The 20,479-nt window shown below is 48.4% G+C and overlaps 1 protein-coding gene across 3 annotated transcripts in view; it reads left to right on the top strand.

Moving 5' to 3' along the window:
• Positions 1–20,479, top strand: part of FAM107A (family with sequence similarity 107 member A) — a 63,533-nt gene that overhangs the window by 30,471 nt on the left and 12,583 nt on the right. Inside the window, exon 2 of one of the 3 annotated variants that reach the window (XM_055272385.2) lies at positions 7,952–8,015. In XM_055272385.2, coding sequence (XP_055128360.2) covers positions 7,952–8,015 — 64 coding nt within the window. Of the gene's footprint in view, positions 1–7,951; positions 8,016–10,180; positions 10,337–19,739; positions 19,907–20,479 lie in introns of those variants that run through there. The other 2 variants (XM_055272392.2, XM_055272399.2) reach the window with 2 other exon arrangements.

Here is a 20,479-nt window from a genome sequence, read left to right on the forward strand (position 1 = left end):
CCCGAAGTCCACTGCTGGATATCTGCCCAACAGAAATGAGCACTCGTTTTGACCCAAAAATTCATGGAAAGTTGCTCACAGCAGCTTTATGAGTGATAGCCAAAAACTGGAAACCATCCAAATGTTCGTTCTCAGGAGAATGTATCAGCAAACTGCGACATAGCCACCAAATGGAATACTTAAGTCAGAAATCAAGAGGAATGAACTACTGACACAGGCAGCCACACTGATGAATCTCAAACACACGGCTGAGTAAAAAAGCCAGGCCAAAATGAGCACATTTTGTTACTCCATTGATGTGAAGTTCTAGAGCAAGAGAAACAAATCTGTAGTGACAGAGGCCAGAATGGCTCTTACCCTGGGAGAAAGTAGGTATTGACTGGGATGCAGTCAGTCTTGATATATATTTTGTCATATATATCAAAATATAAAGCAGGCCAATCTTGTTTTATATCTTGATCTTGGAGGTGGTTATGCACATGAACACATATGTAAAACCTCATTGAGCTGCACAACGGACTTTATGCTACACTTCAATTTTTTTTTTTTTTTTTTTTGAGACGGATTCTGGCTCTGTTGCCCAGGCTGGAGTGCAGTGGCACGATCTGGGCTCACTGCAACCTCCACCTCCCAGGTTCAAGCAATTCTCCTGCCTCAGCCTCTCGAGTAGCTGGGATTACAGGCGCCCACCACCAGGTCCGGCTAATTTTTTGTATTTTTAGTAGAAACGGGGTTTTTTCATGTTGACCAGGCTGGTCTCAAACTCCTGAGCTCATGCCATCCGCCCGCCTCAGCCTCCCAAAGTGCTGGAATTAGAGGGGTGAGCCACCACACCCAGCCTACACCTCAATTTTTAAATGTTTAAAAACAAATAAAGCAAGGTCCCTTAAATGCTCCTTGGTGCATGGGGAAGACTATGGCAGATGTGGACTGGGCCCATGGTTGGTCTCCTGGACACTTTCACATTGAGGCCTCAGCCTCTAGGAGAAGCAATGGGACAAACTGGGGAAGAGGAGGATTTGGAGATAGGATCATTGAGGCTGCCAGTGACCAATGCCAAGAGGTTTTTCTCAACAATCAGGACATGAAAAAGAGGCAGGCGGAGGCCACAGGAAGGACAGGAGGAATGCAGATGTCTTTGCCTCAGGGAAGATTGAGTTGTGCCCAGTTGTATTGGGGCATATTGTACGTTACACAATAGTATTTCCTCTGGAATTTATGTCTGCTAACTTTCACTAACCATAATTATAATTAAGCCAGCATCTCCCGATTTGGAAACGGTGAGAACAAATGACAGTTGGCCATATTTTTCAGCATCGTCCTTGGAAAAGACTATCAGTTATCAGTAATGCATCAGCAATGATCTAGGTGGAGATTCTCTCACTCACCAAATGCCAACCATTGAAGGGAGGGAGGCCTCTGCCTTGGTCACTGAGGTTCCACTGGATACAGGTTGGCCTTATTTTCCAACAAGTCTTGCATGGAAGGGGGCTGGCAGGTGTGCAAGTGACATTTCTTGTGTGTGTGTGTGTGTGTGTGCAACAAAGCTGTTTATTTCACTTGGGTGCAGGTGGGCTGAGTCCGAAAAGAGAGTCAGCAAACGGTGGTGGGATTATCATTAGTTCTTATAGGTTTGGGATAGGTGGTGGAGTTAGGAGCAATTTTTTACGGGCAGGGGGTGGATCTTACAAAGCACATTCTCAAGGGCAGGGAGAATATTACAACGTAGCTTCTTAAGGGCAGGGGAATATACATTATCGCAAGGGCGGGGAGGGTGTATTGTCATAAGATCAATTGATCACTTAAGGTGGGGCAGAAACAAATCACAATGGTGGAATGTCATCAGTTAAGGCAGGACCTGGCTATTTTCACTTCTTTTGTGGATCTTCAGGTGCTTCAGGCCATCTGGATGTAAACATGCAGGTCACAGGGGATATGACGTGTTAGCTTGGGATCAGAGGCCTGACATTCCTGTCTTCTTATATTAATAAGAAAAACAAAACAAAATGGTGGTGAAGTGTTGGGGCGGCGAAAATTTTTGGGGGTGGTATGGAGAGATAATGGATGATGTTTCTCAGGGCTGCTTCAAGCGGGATTCGGGGCGGCGTGGGAAACTAGAGTAGGAGAGATTAAACTGAAGAAAGATTTTGGAGTGAGCGGTGATATTGTGGGGTTGTTAGAGGGAGCATTTGTCATATAGAATGATTGGTGATGGCCTGGATGCAGTTTTGTATGAATTGAGAAACTAAACAGAAGACACAAGGTCCAAATAAAAGAAGGAGGAAAACGAGTATTAAAGGACTAAGAATTGGAAGGACCCAGGACATCCAATTAGAGGGTGTCCAAGGGGGTTCAGTGTAATTATCTGTTTGGTTGGCAAGTTTTGGGGCTCTATCCTTGAATTTTTTTGTGTTGTCATACACCAGGCCAGATTGATTTAGGTAAAAACAAGACTCTTCATTTAAAAATATACAGAGTCCTCTTTTTTCAGCAGTAAGTTGAGGCCTATTCCTGTCTTCTTATATTAATAATAAGAAAAACAAAACAGTAGTGAAGTGTTGATGTCATGAGGGGAACAGGAAGCTGTTCAGTCCTATTTGCAAATTGATTTTGGGGGGTAAGGAAAACTAGTGTACATGTGCCTGTCCAATTAACAGGTAGACACATGTAGGTGGAGGAGCCACAGAGGAAGAAGAGACCTTGTGTAAGGCAAAACTGGAAATGTAAAGTGAAAAGATGAGAGGGAGCACCAAAAGAAATGTCTTGCACCCAGACTCCTACGGATCCAGCGAGGGCAGCTGCTGTTAGAGGTTGTAGTGGGGATTGATGGGGCAACTGGGTAGAGGGGGAGGTTCGATTTTCATGGTGTATGAGAAAGTGCACAGTGCCTACAAGCAATCTTTCACTGCTGTTCATGGGGTTGGGTATAAGTAAACAAGAAGGAGGGCTGGAAGGAGAGTCCAAAGAACAAGGGGAAGGTAGCCAAGGATGGAGTGAAATGCAGGGCAAATGTCTTCCTAAGCAATAGTAACTGCTAATGATTTTACGTTTGTCAGTATTGACAGAGGGCTTATCTGTAATGCGGAGCTGAAAAGCCCCTAATGGTTTTTGGTAATGTCTATAGTTGGGCTTTGGAGATGAAGAGGGAAGGAGCATAGGGAAGGTGAAAGTTTACCTAAAGGAATTCTGGTGGGTCTTTGCCGAGAGATGCACAAAGGAGAGGCAACAGGGATAGTAGTTTGTGAGGGGTCCGAATATGGCAGAGGGCGGGGAGGTGGAATTGACATAAGGAGAAAGGTACCGTAAGTAGATGCGGCTAAGTATGGCAGCTTGTTGGTGTGAAATGTCTGGGCAGTTCTCAATAAATCTGTCTAGAAAGTAAAGAAGTTCCTCAGGTGGGTAAAGATGAGGGCTATTAAAGGAGGTTCGGAGGTGCAGGGAGAGGGAGAAGTAGTCCAGTCGGCCTGTAGAGCGTGGATGGCTGTGTAAGAGCAGGAAGAAAGGGAAATGCAAAGCCAGCAATTGTTTGCTAACAAAGGATTAGAAATGGTGAGGAGGGAGTGAGTGAGATTGATAGTATGTTAGAAGTAATTAGGGAGGGGTAGAGAGTGACTGGAGAACAGAGGCAAGGATAAGAGTGAGTAGAAAAGTAAAAAAAAAAAAAAGGACTTCATCAGGGTAGAAGAATTGGAGTGTACCTTGCCACTGAAGATCTTCTATCCACTTCAAGAGATACTTAGGGGTGGTAGTTTGAGGTAAAACCAGGAGATATCAGTTATGATGGTTTGGAGGAAAAGTGTAAACCGTCAGTGTAAACAAGGGCAGGGCATTTACGAGTAGTTGAGAATGGTGAATAGGAGTATGACTAGGCAGAAGATAGTAGGGATGACAAGTTTTTGGGGTGCAGTCCAAGTAGTGGGGGTGACTGTGTAAAGCCCTGTTGCGAAAAGTAGGGTAAGGACGAATAGACCTAATAGAATGAAGGGATGTATTAGGCTCATAAGGGTGATTATTGCTCTTCAGAAATGTGAGTGAGTTTAAGGGAAGTAGGGGAGAGCACTTGCGACTTCCAGGAGGAAGAGGACAGATCAGGCTGGCTGTCCAATGGACACAGCTTTATTCTGGAATGGTGAACTCAATGGGGAGGGTCCTGCAGGCAGAAGGCAGTTGAGGTACTATAGATGACTAAGTGGGGTCTGGTCCACCGAGGTGGTAGAGTTTGAGGGGTCAGATTCTTAAGAAATGATCGTCCAGCTAGGGTGTCTTTATATGGCTGGGAATCTGGAGTAGACAAGAAGATTAGCAGTCTGATGAATTTCCTGTCTAGCCTGCTGGAGGACTGGAAGATAGTTGCCTAGAAGGCTGGTGTCTGGGATGAGGTTGGGGCCGAGCAAGAAAGTGCGTCCATATAAAAGTTCAAATGGACTTTACCCTGTAACATCTCGAGGACAGGCTCTAATTCTGAGAAGGGCAAGAGGTAAAAGTACTGTCCAGTCCTTTTTAAGTTGGAGGCTGAGCTTGGTGACGTGTGTCTTTAAAAGACCATTAGTCCGTTCTACCTTTCCTGAAGATTGAGGACGGTAAGGGGTATGAAGTTTCCACTGAATACCAAGAGCCTGAGAAACTGCTTGGGTAATTTGACTAATAAAGGCTGGTCCGTTATCGGACTGTATAGAGGTGGGAAGGCCAAATCGAGGAATTATGGCTGACAGAAGGGAACAAATGACCGCGGTGGCTTTCTCAGACCCTGTGGGAAGGCCTCTACCCATCCAGTGAAAGTGTCTACCTAGACTAAGAGGTATTTTAGTTTCCTGACTCGGGGCATGTGAGTAAAGTCAATTTGCCAGTCCTAGGCAGGGGCAAATCCCTGAGGCCAGCAACATTTCTTTGAACTCCAGGTCTGGGAGCTGCTCCTTCTGAAATTCTGGCTTTGTGATGCTAATGTTGCCCTTGGGACCCAGCCCAACTTCCCAGGTCTGTGTGGGGAGAGCTGAGCAGCAGCAGCTTAGATCCCTTCTGGATTCTCTAGACTAGGTCCTTTTTCTATGTCTTGAAATTTTCTTCCACAGATGAGGTTACTTGTTCCCTTAATCCTTTCATTAAAAAACACAAAAGATACTTCAAACCACAAACACTCTCCCTCTTCTATCCCCTCCTTGGTGGTGGAGTTCAAAATTGGAACCCCCAGGGGAAACACCAGGACCCCAGGCAATTCTGTTCGTCCTGATCATCCCTGAGCAGGCCACAGCTGAGGCCTCCCCTGGTTCTGGCCCTGTCTCACTCTCTGGGGAATTACCCACTTTCCCATACAGCGCAGAGGCCTTTATGTGGCTGCATTCCCTCATTCACTGATTCATTCATTCCCTCAATAAGTCTTTATTGAGTGTCCACTCCAAGCACAGCTCCAGGCTGGGCCCTGGGGAGACAGCTGTGTATAGGACCCAATCCCTATTCAAGGTGAGTACAGTATGGTGAAGGAAGCAGGGCTGAAAGAGTCATAATTCGGTAGGAAGTATTAACATAGGGGAAGTCTGGGTGCTACGGGAGTACGTGGTTGAGGGGGACCTCCCTGAGAAAGTAGCATTTCTGCCAAGACCTAAAGGATGAGAAGGAGTGAGCCAGGCAGAACGGGGGAGCTTCCCAGGTGAAGGGAACAGTTTCTGCAGAAGCTGGCAGCTGAGAGAAGCCATGGCTTTCAGGGAACCCAGAGAGTTCTCAGTGGTTGGAGTATGGGGCATGGAGGAAGTTGGCCCCTGTCTCCTCACTGACCTTCTCTCATGTGACTGCCCCTGTGTTCCCTCCACTTCGGCCACCCTGACCTCCTTGCTGCTCCTGAATATGCCGGGCACAGCCCAGCTCGGAACCTTTGCACTAACCGCTGACGTCTGCTTGGCTAACTCCCAGTTTCTTTCAAGTCTGTGTCCATGTCTCATCTTCCCATTGAGACCCGTCTGAACTGAGCATCTATTTATGACCACAGGTGGTCCCCACTTGCCACCAGCCACCCCCTTTCCCTCCTTTACACTTCCTTTTTCCTGGAGTCTCTCTGGCCTCCTTCCACACTACCTTACTTATTCATCATGCTTATTGTCTATCTCTCACTCTAGAATGTGAACGTGAACGCTGCAAGAACAGAGGCCTTTTTTGTGTTCACTGAGGTATCCAAGCCCTTGCACAGTGGAAGGAATAAACAGATGGAATTTGAGAGGCTGGCAGGGAGAAGCCAGGCTGCAGAGGCCTTGTAGGCCTAGGGAAGACATGTGGGTTTGAGTCCCCAGTGCAAAGGGAAAACACGACGCAGAAGGGTTCCAAGGAGGGCAGAATCAGGGTCTGAGTTACACTTTAAAAGCTCACTCTGGAGTCTTTGTGGAGAACGACTTGAAGGAGAGTGATATGGTTTGGCTCTGTGTCCTCACCCAAATCTCATCTCAAATTGCAATTCCCACATGTCGAGGGAGGGACCTAGTGGGAGGTGATTAGATCATGGGGGCAGATTCCCCCATGCTGTTCTCGTGACAGTGAGTGAGTTCTCGCAAGAGCTGATGGCTTTAAAGTGTGGCACTTCCTTGCACGCTCTCTCTCTCTGTCTCTCCTGCTGCCATGTAAAATGTGCCTTGCTTCCCCTTCACTTTTCACCATAATTATAAGTTTCCTGGAGCCTCTCCAACCATTTGGAACTGTGAGCCAATTAAACATCTTTGTTTATAAATTACCCAGTCTCAGGTAGTATCTTTATAGCAGTGTGAAAACTGACTAATACAGAGAACAAGTTGCTGTTGGTATCCAGGCATTCAGTGGTACCCAGGCTAGGGTGGTGGCATGGAGGCCTGGGAGAAGTGGATGAACTCCAGAAATTCATTAGAAGGTGGACTCACCAGGCCTGGGAGATCAGACGACTGTGGGGTTGCAGGAAGACAGGGCAAGGAAGACTCCCAGCCTCCTGGTCTGAGCAACAGGGTCAGAGTAGAGCCATGTGCTGAGATCTGGGAGACAGGGGAGGCACATGTTGGAGGCTTGGGGTGTCGAGAGTTCTGTTTGGGCCATGGTGAGTTTCAGGTGCCTATTAGACTTTCAAGTGGAGATGTCAGGTAGCTGATTGGACAAGGTCAAACCTCAGAAGCATGGTCGAGATTGAAAATATATAATACATTAGGGGAATGTTGGCTTAGAGTTCTCTTTAAAGCCTTGAGAGTGTACAGAGAGAAGAGAAGATGTCCGAGAACTGGCCCTAAGGACCAAGCCCTGAGGCCTTCTGACTTGGCCCTTTAAGAATGAGGACTTTGCCAGGAAGGTAGGAAGAAGGCAGTCCAGGCCAAAGGAACAGCATGGGCATGAGCTCAACCTAAAAGAACACGGGCCTCAGGACTCTTAGAAACTGTGCGAGTCATCCAAAACAAAGAAAGTCTGAGAAACTGTCACAGCCAAGGCAGCCAGAGGGGACATGATGACTGAATGTGATGTAGTATTCTGGAGGGATCCTGGAACAGAGAAGGGACATTAGGTTAAAACTCAGGAAATCTGAATAAACTATGGACTTTAGTTAATAATAATGCATCGATATGGTCTATTAATTGTAACAAATGCACCATGCAACTCACACGTACAGCTCCATACATGTAAGGTGTTAATAACAGGGAAACTGGGTGTGGAGTATAAGAGAACTCTCTGTACTATCTTAACTTTTCCCTAAATCTAAAACTGTTTTTAAAAATAATAAGTTTATTTTTTAAAAAGAGCACGAGTCTCATAAATACGCATGTGGGCACACACACATACACACACACACACATCCATTCCAAAGACTATGGTAATTTCTTTCTCTGGAGAGGACTTTGACCCTGACCAGTCCCTTCAGTGGCCAAAAGACTCAGATACATTGTGAATATATCACCCCTTCCTCTGCCAAAGACCCGAGGGTCCTCACCTCCACCTACTTTCTTTCTGCTTACAGAAAACATACTCTCCTCAGGCCAGATTTCATAGTGAAAATGAGAAGCAGAGACGAAATGGCTCAGGTAAGTCAGACCCACCTAGAATTCCTAGGTGCGGCCAGAGTCCATCCCTTCAGCATACTCCACAAAAGCACATCCCATGGCCACAGTTTCCCTGAGTCCCACTTTGCTCCACAGCTGGTTTGGTTTCTCCCTTGCAGCAAAAGTTCTGGCACCATCTGGGTTCAAATTCTGGCTCCACTACCAACTCATTATGTGATCTTGAGCAAGTCACTTGAGCCTTGTTTCCTCAACTGCAAAAGGGGCATAACCATCACTTGAGGCTGGGCGTGGCGACTCATGCCTATAATCCCAGCACTTTGAGAGGCCGAGGCAGGTGGATCACTGGAGGCAGGAGTTTGAGACCAACATGGCAAAACCCCGTCTCTACTAAAAATACAAAATTAGCCAGTTGTGGTTGCGTGCACCCGTAATCCCAGCTACTCAGGAGGCTGAGGCAGGAGAATTGCTTGAACCCAGGAGGTGGAGGTTGCTGTGAGCCATAAAAAAATAAAGAAAGAAAGAACCATAGCTTGATCAAAGAGCTATTGAGTGGATTAAATGAGATGAACTGTAAATTGGATATAATTTCATCCTCTGAAGAAAGGATATAATATAGTGAATGCCAAATATCTGGCATCGTGCCTGGCACTCCTGAAGGCTGGTTGTTGATGATAGACATGATCAGTCTGGCCAATCAATGAGGCCCCCAAAGATCAAGTGTCACCTTGGGCCCCTGATTGGTGTCTGAGGTATGGCAGATGCGCCTTCAGGACACTGGATGGTGTCTGGGAAGCAGAGAGGTACAGGACCCCTGAGTCAGAGCAGAAGCTGGATCTGGGCAGTGGCCATGGGCCAACCAAAGAGAGTTTGGTCAACAGTTGGCCTTGAAGGTACCAAGGCTGGTAACAGGTGGCAAAGGGAGGTGGTACTGTGTGGCCGAGACCACAACAGTCAGCTCAAGATTCCCTGGCTCTTTCAGACACAGCCTTGAATAGAGGCCATCCAGTACCCTGGACAGCTCCAGGAATCTCTAGATTTCAGGGACTTAAGTTTTATGGGCTGAGAACTGGATTGGGTCTTGGTTGGGCAAGCCACTTCACCTCCCTAAGTCTCAACGACCTCACCTGTAAACTGGAGGGAATATCCACCCTTCAGGGCTGTTGTGACGAGTGAATGAGATAACAGAGAGGCAGAGGGGCAGGTGGCCAAGGTCTGTAGTCGGACCATCTGCATTCATGTATCCCAGCCCCACACTGTGTGACTTCAGAGAAGTTGCATCACCCCTCTGAGTCTCCGTTTTTTCTCATTTGCAATGTTAATAGACCCTGCTTCATAGGATTATGAAGATTAAATGAAACAGAACATGAAGCACACAATTAACATGAGTTTTTGTTTTAGAAGAAACTTAGCACCAGACACAGAATAGATCTCCAAAATTGCCAGCTTCTTGTATCTCCTGAAGCCCCCTGGTGAGCTTGGCACCTCCCACCTTTAGACCTGATTGGCCCACTCATCTCTGATTGTTACAGACACTCCACAAAGCCAGAGAAGGCAATCTGGTGGAGTTCCATAGGCCTCCACCCTCAACCTTCACACCCAGTGAAGACACTGCCTCTCAGTGCCACCCACCCCACGATACTTGGGACAGGTTTTAAAGTACCAGTGTATACTGTATAGTGTTTGTTCTGCACCAGCCTCTGTTCTGGGCTATACACACACACACACACACACTCTAAGCTGATTAACCTCACAACCGTGTGAGGAAAGTACTCTGGTTATTCCCATTTTACAGAAGAGGAAACTGAGTTTCTGCGAGGTTAGGTAACTAAATCGTGGGGTCACACAGCTGTTAAATGGTGGTGGTGGGACCTGATCCCAGGTATGGCACTTCAGAACCCCATGCTGGTAGCATCAACAAGGCCAGCGGCCAAAGAAAGGAGAAGAGTAGGCGGGAGACCGAGGCTGGAAGTCAGGACACTGTGTTCTCGCCTTGGCGCTGGAACCTCGTGGCTAGGAGTCCTCACTGCAGACGTTCACCTGCGCCCTGCCGGCTACCTGGGCGCGGACACCTGCCCTGGCCCCCCTCCTTCCCCCGGCGGCGTCTCCTCGCCCGCCCCTCTGGCAGCCGCCGTAACCTGACCCTCGGCGGGGTTTGGGCCTTGGGGCCGCGTCACCGTCGCGGAGGCGCTTGGGCTCCGGACTACGCTCCTGCTGTGCGCTCCGGGGACCCGCAGTGCGGGCTCTGCAGTAGGAGGCGCGGGGCATGGCGCAGAAGCTGGGCGAGTGGGCCCGGGGGCCCTCCGATGCCACCGGGCTCTACCGGGCTGTGCTGCTCAGGTCGGGTAAGTGGGAGCAACGCCACCCTCGCCGCGGGAAGAGCGCGAGGAGGGCTCGGCGGTGCACGGCGCTCAGTTCCTGGCCAGTCCGCCTCTGGGCGCCTCTTCTTCGTTGCTCTGCTTCTTTCCTAACCTTCCGTCATTCTTTTTGCTTGTTTGTTCGTTTGTTTGTGACAGGGTCTCATTCTTTCTCCCAGGCTGGAGTGCAGTGGTGCAATCACAGCTCACTGCAGCTTCCGACTCCTGGGCTCAAGTGATCTTCCCGAGCCTCCCACCTCAGCCTCCCGAGTAGCTGGGACCACAGGTGGGCACCACCACACCCAGCTAATTTTTTAAATTTTTTGTAGAGACGACGTCTCCCTAGTGCTGTCCAGGCTGATCTCTAACTCCTGGGCTCAACCGATCCTCACGTCATTCTTTTTAATTACTTTTCTTTTTTTTTCTTCCTCCTTTCCGCCTTTCTTTCCTTCCTTTGTTCCTTCCCTCTTCCTGCATTCATCCTTGTGGGGATCTATGACATACATTGCTTTCTTCCTATGTGTGAGAACACGCTCTCACTGTTTCTTGACCACAGAAGTCCTGTGAGGTTCCACCTCCTGGCTGATCTCTTAAACAGAGACTCACACAAGTGCGTGAAGGCGGCTGTAGGCGCGGGAGGTTTGGGCCAGGAGAGAGGAAAATGTGCACGACTCGAGTAGCAGGCAATGGGGCACAAAGAAACAGGAGACTGGCAGCGCGGGTGAAGGAGGTCTGCTGTCCAGTGAGGCATGACACAAGGTGGGGAGGGGAAGGGAAGTCAGAGCTACGAGAGCAATCGCCTTTCTATATGTGTGCATGCAACGATTTGGACGGAAACACAGGGTGGTTTTATTTCTTAAGATTGGGGGTTGGATGATAGGTGCTTTTTCTCTTCCATCTTTTTGTTTGCTTGTTTGCAGTAAGCACGTGTTTCTTTCCTACTCAGGAAATAGGAGGCCTTTTTAATTAGAAAAATGAAGTTAACGTAATATATGACCAGTGTCCAAATAATTCGGAGAATACAGGGATGTAGGGGGGAAAAGAAGAGGAAGCAAAGCCCCGGTAAGCATTTGGAGTATTTCCTTCCGGACTCTCCTTCGAGAGAGACGTTTGGAGGAGCTGAAACGCTAGCTCATGCTGGGGTCCTGCACGGTGGGGTTCCGTAATTAGAAAGCGTCAAGGGACTTGGGCTCACGGGCCAGCTACCCTCTGTCTTGGGCAAGGAGCTCTCCCCACCCGTGGGCCTGCCTGCCGACAGCTGGAGCCAAAAGCGCAAGGCAAACCAGCTGCCGCGTCTGCAGCGGCGGTGCCTGTCCCCGCGCGGCCCGCTCTGGAACTGTTCGCCCTTCTCGCTTAGGCCCAGCCTGGGGGAGATCCCGCCACCCAGTTACTGGAACCACAGTTCTCCAAGTCCCAAAGCAAGAACTGGCCCAAACTTCAGGACTTGGCGGCGCCTTCCTAAAGGAGGGTCTCAAATCTGGCTGAGGCAGGGCAGGCAGAGAGGGAGGAGCTTTATCATCAGACGAATCTGATTTCCAATCCCAGCTCCGGCTATTTACCCACAAAGCACGCCACCCTATGTGTCCCCACCCAGTTCTCGATCGTCTCTCAAAGCTGCGGAGGAGGTCTCCCTAATCTGAAGGCCTTGTGTTCCCCCTAACCTCTTAGCTATCAACCCACGCAGAAGAGCAAACACGTAGGAGTGGTTCCAGGGGCTGCACGCCTGCCGGGTAAGGAGCCAGGAAGGGAGCGAGGCCTCGGAAAAGGGACGGAGGCTGCACTAACGAGCACTTAATATCCTTGGCTCCTTCCCTCCACCACTCTACAAGTGTTACCCGTTGACGGTGTCCAGGTTCTTGGCGTCTTGAACAAAGAATTGGACAAAACGCACAAACAAAGCAAGGAAAGAATGAAGTAACAAAAGCAAAGATGTATTGAAAATGAAAGTACACTCCACAGGGCGGGAGGGGGGCCGAGCATGGGGCCTCAAGAGCCCCGTTACAGAATTTTCTGGGGTTTAAATACCCTCTAGAGGTTTCCATCTGTTACTTGGTGTACGTCGTATGTTAGATAAAGAGGATGGAGTGAAGTTATATAGTCATTTACTGGGTGCATGCCCTATGTAAATGGAGAGGATATTTCCTGTCATAGCCGAAGTGTTTCCATTTGATTTCCTTCTGTTCTGGGAAGGCAGCGTGAAGCGGCCATATGTTCCCTGCTTCCAGACCCTATTCTCCTGCCTCACAAGGACACTGCCAATTGTTATCTCCATTTAAGAGACAAGGAGACCGAGGTTCAGAGAGCTTAAGCACTTTGCCCATGGTCCACTAAGGAACATTTTCTACCCCACAAAGAGGTAGAAAACACATTCAAACTGTGGTCCATCCATGCCAAAGTCTGCACACCTTCTGAGGATAGTCACAATAATGGCTGATTGTCAGTCACTCAATGGTCACCCCATCTCTGCTGTACATCTGCCATCTCATCAACTCCCTTCATTCATTTATTCATCCAGCTAATATTTATTGGCCTCTGTTTTCCAAGGTGTAGGGATGTATTTATAAATAAAGCAGATCTGCCCCTCCTCTAAGGGAACAGAGTAACGGTAACCCCTATTGGAAACATGAGGAAACTGAGGCTCAGATGGTAACATGACTTGTCTAAGGTCATACAACTCATCGGGAGTGAAGCTGAGATTCAAACCAGGGCCATGTGCCTCTGGACCCGCTCTCTGGCTGCTCCACACAGGGAGCAGCAGGAAGTGAGAATGGGAGTAAGGAGCCAATTTGGCCATGTGGTGAAGGTGGGCACTCCTTGCTTTGAGAAGCCCCCAAGGAGGACATTACAGATTCAGACCCAAAATAGAGGCTCTTTTCATTAACAGTAGCCTCAAGTCATGCAGCAGATAATATAACACTGGGTGACTCATGCCTTGAGGCCGGGGGTTCGAGACCAGCCTGGGCAAACTAGTGAGCTCTCATCTCTATAAAAATTTTTAAAAATTAGCCCAGCATGATGGTGCATGGCTGTGGTCCTAGCTACTCAGGAGGCTGAGGTGGGAGGATCACTTGAGCCCAGAGAGTTGAGGCTGCCATGAGCTGTGTTTGCTCCACTGCACTCCAGCCTGAGCAACAGAACAAGACCCTGTCTCAAAAAAAAAAAAAAAAAAAGAAAAAGAAAAATGTTTATCCCAAGGTATTTCAAAATAATTTTTTTTTGACAGTTTTGCTCTTGTTGCCCAGGGTGGAGTACAATGGCATGATCTCAGTTCACTGCAACCTCTGCCTCCCAGGTTCCAGCACCTCTCCTGCCTCAGCCTCCTGAGTAGCTGGAATTACAGGCGCTCACCACCATGCCCGGCTAATTTTGTATTTTAAGTAGAGACAGGGTTTCACCATGTTGGTCAGGCTGGTCTCGAACGCCTGACCTGAAGTGATCCACCCGCCTCGGCCTCCCAAAGTGCTGGGATTACAGGCATGAGCCACTGCACCCGGCTAAAATAATTTCTTAATATTAGAGTAAAATATACTCACCATAGATATTTCGAGAAATTGAGACTAAAGAGGAGGAGGCCTAACACGTAATCCCACTAACCACAGGTGGCCACAGGTAACATTTGGAAATGTCTCCTTCCAAACCTTGCTATGCACAGTGTGTGTGTGTTTTACACTGTTGAGATTGTTCTGACTCTAGTCTTTAATTCCACTTTTTTCAGTTGGATGAAAATCTTGAATGCTTGGCCGGGCCCAGTGGCTCACGCCTGTAATCCCAACACTTTGGGAGGCTAAGTCAGGCGGATCACTTGAGGTCAGGTGTTTGAGACCAGCCTGGCCACAGAGTGAAACCCTGTCTCTACCAAAAATACAAAAATTAGCTAGGCGTGATGACAGGTGCCTATAATGCCAGCTACTTGGGAGGCTGAGGTGGGAGAATCGCTTGAACCCGGGAGGCAGACGTCTCAGTGAGCCAAAATCGTGCCACTGCCCTCCAGCCTGGCAACAGAGCAAGACTCTGTCTCAAAAAAAAAAAAAAAAAAACAAAAAAAAAACTTGAATGCTCTTAAGTGAGTTATCAAAACAATAGTTGCCACTTACAGAGCCCTGACTCTGTGGCAGCCACAATGTGAAGGGCTCTCCAGAACATATCTCCTTTGTTCCTCAAAAACACGTCTGCCCCATTTTAGGAAGGAGGAAACAGAGAGTTAAAGGTCACCTAGTTGTCCAGCAATGGAGCCAGGATTGGGGTCAGGACTGGCACCAGAGTCCATGCTCTTAATCACAGGGCTAGAAGGGTCACCTCTGTGGAATAACTCCCGTCTGGCCATGCCTGGGAGGCAATACAGTCCAGTAGTTCAAGTCCACCTGAGGGGCATTACCTGCATCCTACCTGGAGCTCAGGTCATGTTCCTGGAAGGGAGGAAAGCGTCTCTCTGCACTATGGACAAAAAGGCACCTCCCCAGGTGCCTGCGGGCATCAGCAACTACACTTCTCCTCTGTAGCCAGAGAGGCAGACGCAGCCTCCACCCCTGCCTCTGCCAGTTAGGGTTGTCAGATAAAATACAGGGCACTCAGTTCCATCTGAATTTCAGAGAAACAACAAATCATATTTTAGTGTAAGCATGTTCCAGCTATGTCATGGAATATACTAAAAAGTTATTTGGTGCTCATTAGAAATTCAAATTTAACTTGGATGTGTGGCATTTGTATTTGGTACATCCAGCAACTATGCTGCCGGGAATCATGAAGTTTGCTTAGTTTGACAGCTGTGGTCTGCCCAGGTTCTCCTGCATGCATGCGCACACACACACACAGAGAAACAGACACACACACACACACACATGCTCCCTCTCACATCCTCTCACCATCCATAGATTCACTCACTGTGCTTCTTGTCTGATTACAAGGGAATTAAAATGTACTGGGGATGGGGGTACCCCAGGGTCCTTCTGCAGCTAAGAGACCAAATTAACCATGTCTAATTGCAGCTGGGTGGAGAGCCAGCTTTCAGAAACAAGACTCTAAGTTCTTCCCCACCCCCTCACACTTTCCCATTTTCACGCTTGAAATCCCTCGACTGGGTAAATTCTTCCCGGTTCAAACTTGTTGTAAAGGCGACTCTCACTCCTTTTATAATCTCTCCACGGATCCCATGACAGCTTCTTTCTGCCAGTACAGCTTCTTCTCCCCCCAACCCCTAGTCCTTTCAGCAGAGCATGTTTGAGAGGCGGGGGACACGGTTTAATCCTAGGGCTGTTTTGTGGGTGGCTGCTCAGAAACCCCATTGAGGCCTTGAAAAGGGGCCTTGGAGATTTAGACTGAATACAGGGCTGAGAAGGAAGTTTTAAGTTGCCATGGAAACTTCTTGTTTGATGTTTGTGGGCCCAGATAAGTTGTTCTAGGTGCCCATGGGCTTGGAGAAAGGGGGCAAAAATGAAAGAAAAGCTGTTTGGGGAGGTTATTTTCTGCACACTGCAGCCCAGCCCACTACACTATAGATGCAGGAAAATTCTCCACCTCCCCGTCAGGACTGCCTCCCCTGGTCTTCCCTGTCCCCCTTCCTTTGGGTTCCTCTGGTTCCCAAGAAATCAGAGTCAAAAAGGGACAGGAGGGAAGACAGGGAGGGGTGTGCCCAGCCCCTGGGTTTCCCCTTGGATGCCCCAGCTCACCAGGGGGCTGAGCAAGTATGCAGATCCCTAGGCCCCTGGCTTCCCAGAGTCCTTCCTTTTGGAAGAATAGGAAGACCTCCAGGGAAAGCCACACAGAAGGAGGCAGGAGACAGCGGCTGGGGCTTGAATTATGCAATTACCTGGAGTAAACGCCTCAAAGGCTTGTTTGTTCAGAGGGCCTCTGTTTTCCCATATTCAGATGGACATAACTGAGCCAGATGTGATTCCTAACTAACTACAGTTGTTTGGGAAAGGTTGCTCTTTCTCACATTTTTAATTCTTAGAGTCTTTTTCTGATAACAAATGTAATATATTCTTGGGCCTTTTTTTTTTTTTTAATGCCGCAAACATTACAGAAATATAGTGACAAAGGAGAAGGGCCTGTAATTTTACGCTGTAGAACAATGGTCCTCAAACTATTTAATATAATTGAACCCCCAGAGGGTTATGTTAAAAATCCAGATTCCATGGTGGCTTAATGCCTGTGATCCTAGCACTTTGGGAGGCTGAAGCGGGAGGAACACTTGAGGCCAAGAGTTCAAGACCAGCCTGGGCAACATAGTGAGATCTCATTTCTAAAAAAAATAAAAAATTAGCCGGGTGTGGTGGCATGTGTCTGTAGTCTCAACTACTTGGGAGACTGAGGTGGGAGGCTCGCTTGATCCCAGAAGGTCAAGGCTGCAGTGAGCCGTTATGGCACCACCGCACTCAGCCTGGGTAACAGAGTAACACTCTGTCACACACACACACAAAAATCCAGATTCCTAGGTTCCTCCCTCAGAGGTTCTGAGGATCTAGGCAAGAGCATTTTTAGCACTCATTTCAAATGACATCTAGTAATAATATTTGAGATACACTGATCTAGAGTTGACCTCTGCTAACAGATTAGTGTATTCACCTCCACACTGGTTCTTTATGTATGTACCCACTCTTCTATCTTGAAAAAAAAAAAGGGATCCTACTACATATGATTTTTCGTTGAATATGTAGAAGACATCTTTTTCAGATCAATACATAGACATGTTTATTGGCTGCATCCCGTCTTGGGGTGTAGCATAGTCTCTTACTGATGGAGTGTGGCCTGGGAAAGGGTGGTTGTTGGCCACTGATCTCACTTACAGTTGCACCTGCACATGGACACACAGCAAGATGGTGCTGTAACAAGCTCAGCGCTGTCAAGGTTTTCGGTGTCTTCGGTTAACAATAGTTACGGAGCCCCTCAACAACTGGGCCCCTCAAGTACCCGGACGGGAAGATAGGTAGGTACCTGCCCTGGGGCTAGCAGTCTGATGGGTTTGTATACAAGTTGGACTGTGAGAAGAGTTTTTGTGGGAGAAGCACAGTGACTCCCAACTGCCCAGGGAAAATGACGCCCAACATCCAAGGACTACTGCCTAGTTCTCCTTGGCTGTCAGGTGCGTGTTCCTCTGGAGTGTACCAGGTGATAGGCTTCTGTCTTCTCCGGGGATGAGCAGGAGCTGCCAGAAGTTCCCCCGCTCCAGGATCCTTCTTACTCACCAACTGTTGGAAGGCACTGGGATTGGTTCATCTGAGCCACCAAAGACCCTAGGAAATATTCAAAATACTTCTTTGCAGAGCAGGACGATGTGTGCAAGGAACCAGGGTCAGCAAAGAGTGGTTTGACAAGAATCTAGCTGTCCTCTTCTACCAGGAGAGTTTGGGGAAGTTAAGGCAGAGCAGGGTGGGAGGCTGAGGGGGCTACCATTCAAAGTGCCTCAAGAAATGCAGAATTGGGGAAGAAGAAACAAAAAGGACCACACATTGTTTCCAGAAAATTGTTTTATACCCAAGAATTTGGGACCCTCTAAGTTTAAGTGGCTAGAGAATGGTCAGCGTGGCCAAGGCTCCCTGGACATGCCTGCCCTGTCCCTCCCGCTCCACCCCTGTCTCCCACCTCCCTCACTCCCAAGATGGCACCCAGCCTGCCTTTACATCACACCAGGATCCACCCAGCCTGGGCCTTTCCACTGGCTCTTCCCACCCCATGAAGACTCTCCCATGTGTACAGACTTCACACAACTGACTCCTTGTGATTCTGCTACCCTAAAACACCACCCCCTTTCACCTCACCCAGCCCTGCATTCATCATGGCATTCCTCACTGCCTGACGTCATCCCGAATGTCTCCTTCTTTACTGTGTGACCCCCTTGAAGGTAGGTTCCCTGACGGCAGGGATATTACCTGTGTCATTCAGATGGTACCCCCAGCACTTAAAACAGTGCCAGGAACACAGTAGGAACTAAATAAATGTTTGTTAAATGAACAAATACTATAGGCCAAAGAAGACACAAGGTTGCCTTGTTAATGCCTCCATTCACCTGTGATGCATATCCTAGGCCTCATCACCTTCTAGCCAACCAAGATTCCATGAGAAAGTAAAGTTGGGGTGGAGGCCTGGTCTAACTGGTAGACCCCAGCTTCCTCACTGGGGGACTAGGATGACACTAAATGATAGAAAACACTTCCAGCTTTTCAAATGAAAGCTGATTCTGAAATTAGGAGAATGCCTCCATTATCTATAAGCATCCAGGCTGGCCTTAAGGATCTACGTACATTTTTTACTTTTCTTGGGTTTTTTTGTTTGTTTGTTTGTTTTTTGGGGTTTTTTTGAGACAGTCTTGCTCTGTCACCCAGGTTGGAGTGCAGTGGCCCAATCTTGGCTCACTGCAAACTCTGCCTCCCAAGTTCAAGCGATTCTCCTGCCTCAGCCTCCCAGGTAGCTGGGATTACAGGTGTGTGCCACCACCCCTGGCTAATTTTTGTATTTTTAGTAGAGACAGGGTTTTACATGTTGGCCAGGCTGGTCTCAAACTTCTGACCTCAAATGATCTGCCTGCCTCGGCCTCCCAAAGTGCTGGGATTACAGGCGTGAGCCACCGTGCCCGGCCTACTTTTATATTTTACATTCACACGTTCATTCATTGAGCCACTACTTATGGAACACATATTCTGCCAGGCAAAATGCACCATGCTGGGCTCTGGCCTCAGATCACATAGAGTCCAGGTCTGTCTTGGAGAAAAGTCCTATATGCTGAGCTTTGACTATGTGCTTCACTAATGTCATCTCATCCATGTCATCTCCCAACCACCCTGGTATGCTCCACATTTGACAAACACAGAAACCAAGACACAGAGACACTGAGTGGCTGCTGAAGGGGCTGGTGCTGGAGCCAGGGCCAACACATGAGCCTGCTGAGACCCAGACATGGTACATCCCCTCTCCCACGCTCTTCTGTTGTGTTGGCTCCTCTGTGAAGTTCCGATGACATTCAGGGTATCAGGAAAACGCTGTGTACAGAGTTTCTGACCCATTCGTGGATAATTAAGAACTGACCCAATGCTGAGCAGTTTCCCCTCCCTTTACACCCCACCCTTTTCCCCCCAGAGCCATTTTCTCCTGAAGAATCCACATCACTGCCTCAGGAAGCTTGGCTTCCCCTCCCATGGGGAAGTGCTGGAATCCACTCTTGCCTGACCCTCCCGTAAGAAACAAGGGAAATTCCTTTACGTGAGCCGCCTTGCTCAGAACAAAGCTTGGCGTGTTTCTTATTCCTCATCAATCTGACAAAATGGGCATTTATTTGTGCCTCTCAAGCGTGTGGCTTGGACATGATGTTCCGCATCGTGGAAGTGGCCGTGCACCAAGTGAAATATCTGTTACTATAGTAACAGTTCCTTTTTATTGATACCAGAATAAACAGGAATGCAAAGGCTGTCTCACTTGTTGGCACATTTCAGCAGCCTCCCGTTCCCAGGGGTTTAAGAACCGCCCTCTAGAGGCAGCCCTCCTTGCTAGTCTGGGACTTCCCGGTGGAGTGAGGAACCCAGCAACACGCTCCTGACTTCCCTTCCCAAGGACTCGACCTGAGAAGTAAGACCATCTCTGTTCTGTTTCACCTGCTGTCGAGTGCGGTGCTGTTCGGGAGGAGGTGGAAGGGAAGGAGGGCAGACCCCGTGCACTGAAGTGGGCTGTCAGTGGACCTGAGTGCTTTGAGTTTAGGTACCTGGGCTATGTCCCAGCATCCGTAAAATGATATGGGAGATGCCTCCAGGCACCCTGGGTTTTGGAAAATGGTAGGAGACAAAGAAGCGAGCCCCCAGGCATAGCCCTGCATTCCTGTTGATCTTTTTCTGCTGCATCCTCAGGTGAATCTGAATTAATGCATGATATAGCCTCACCTAAGTCAAATTATCACAAAGTATGGGGGTTTAATTCTCGGCACAACAGACAGAACACAGATTTCAGCCTCAGAGCTTGGCTCAGATTAAAGCTCTTTCTTTCACCGGCTGTGTGATTTGCGGAAATCAGATGACTTCCCTGAACTTCATTTTCCTTGACTGTAAAAAGAGGATAATGACAGTACCCACCTCTTCAGTCTGTCATAAGAATTTCATATTTCATGAGATACGGCTGCTAGGTGCTTAGCACAGTGCATGGCACATA

This window comes from Symphalangus syndactylus, chromosome 1 (assembly GCF_028878055.3).
Source record: "Symphalangus syndactylus isolate Jambi chromosome 1, NHGRI_mSymSyn1-v2.1_pri, whole genome shotgun sequence".
NCBI classification, from domain to species: Eukaryota; Metazoa; Chordata; class Mammalia; order Primates; family Hylobatidae; genus Symphalangus; species Symphalangus syndactylus.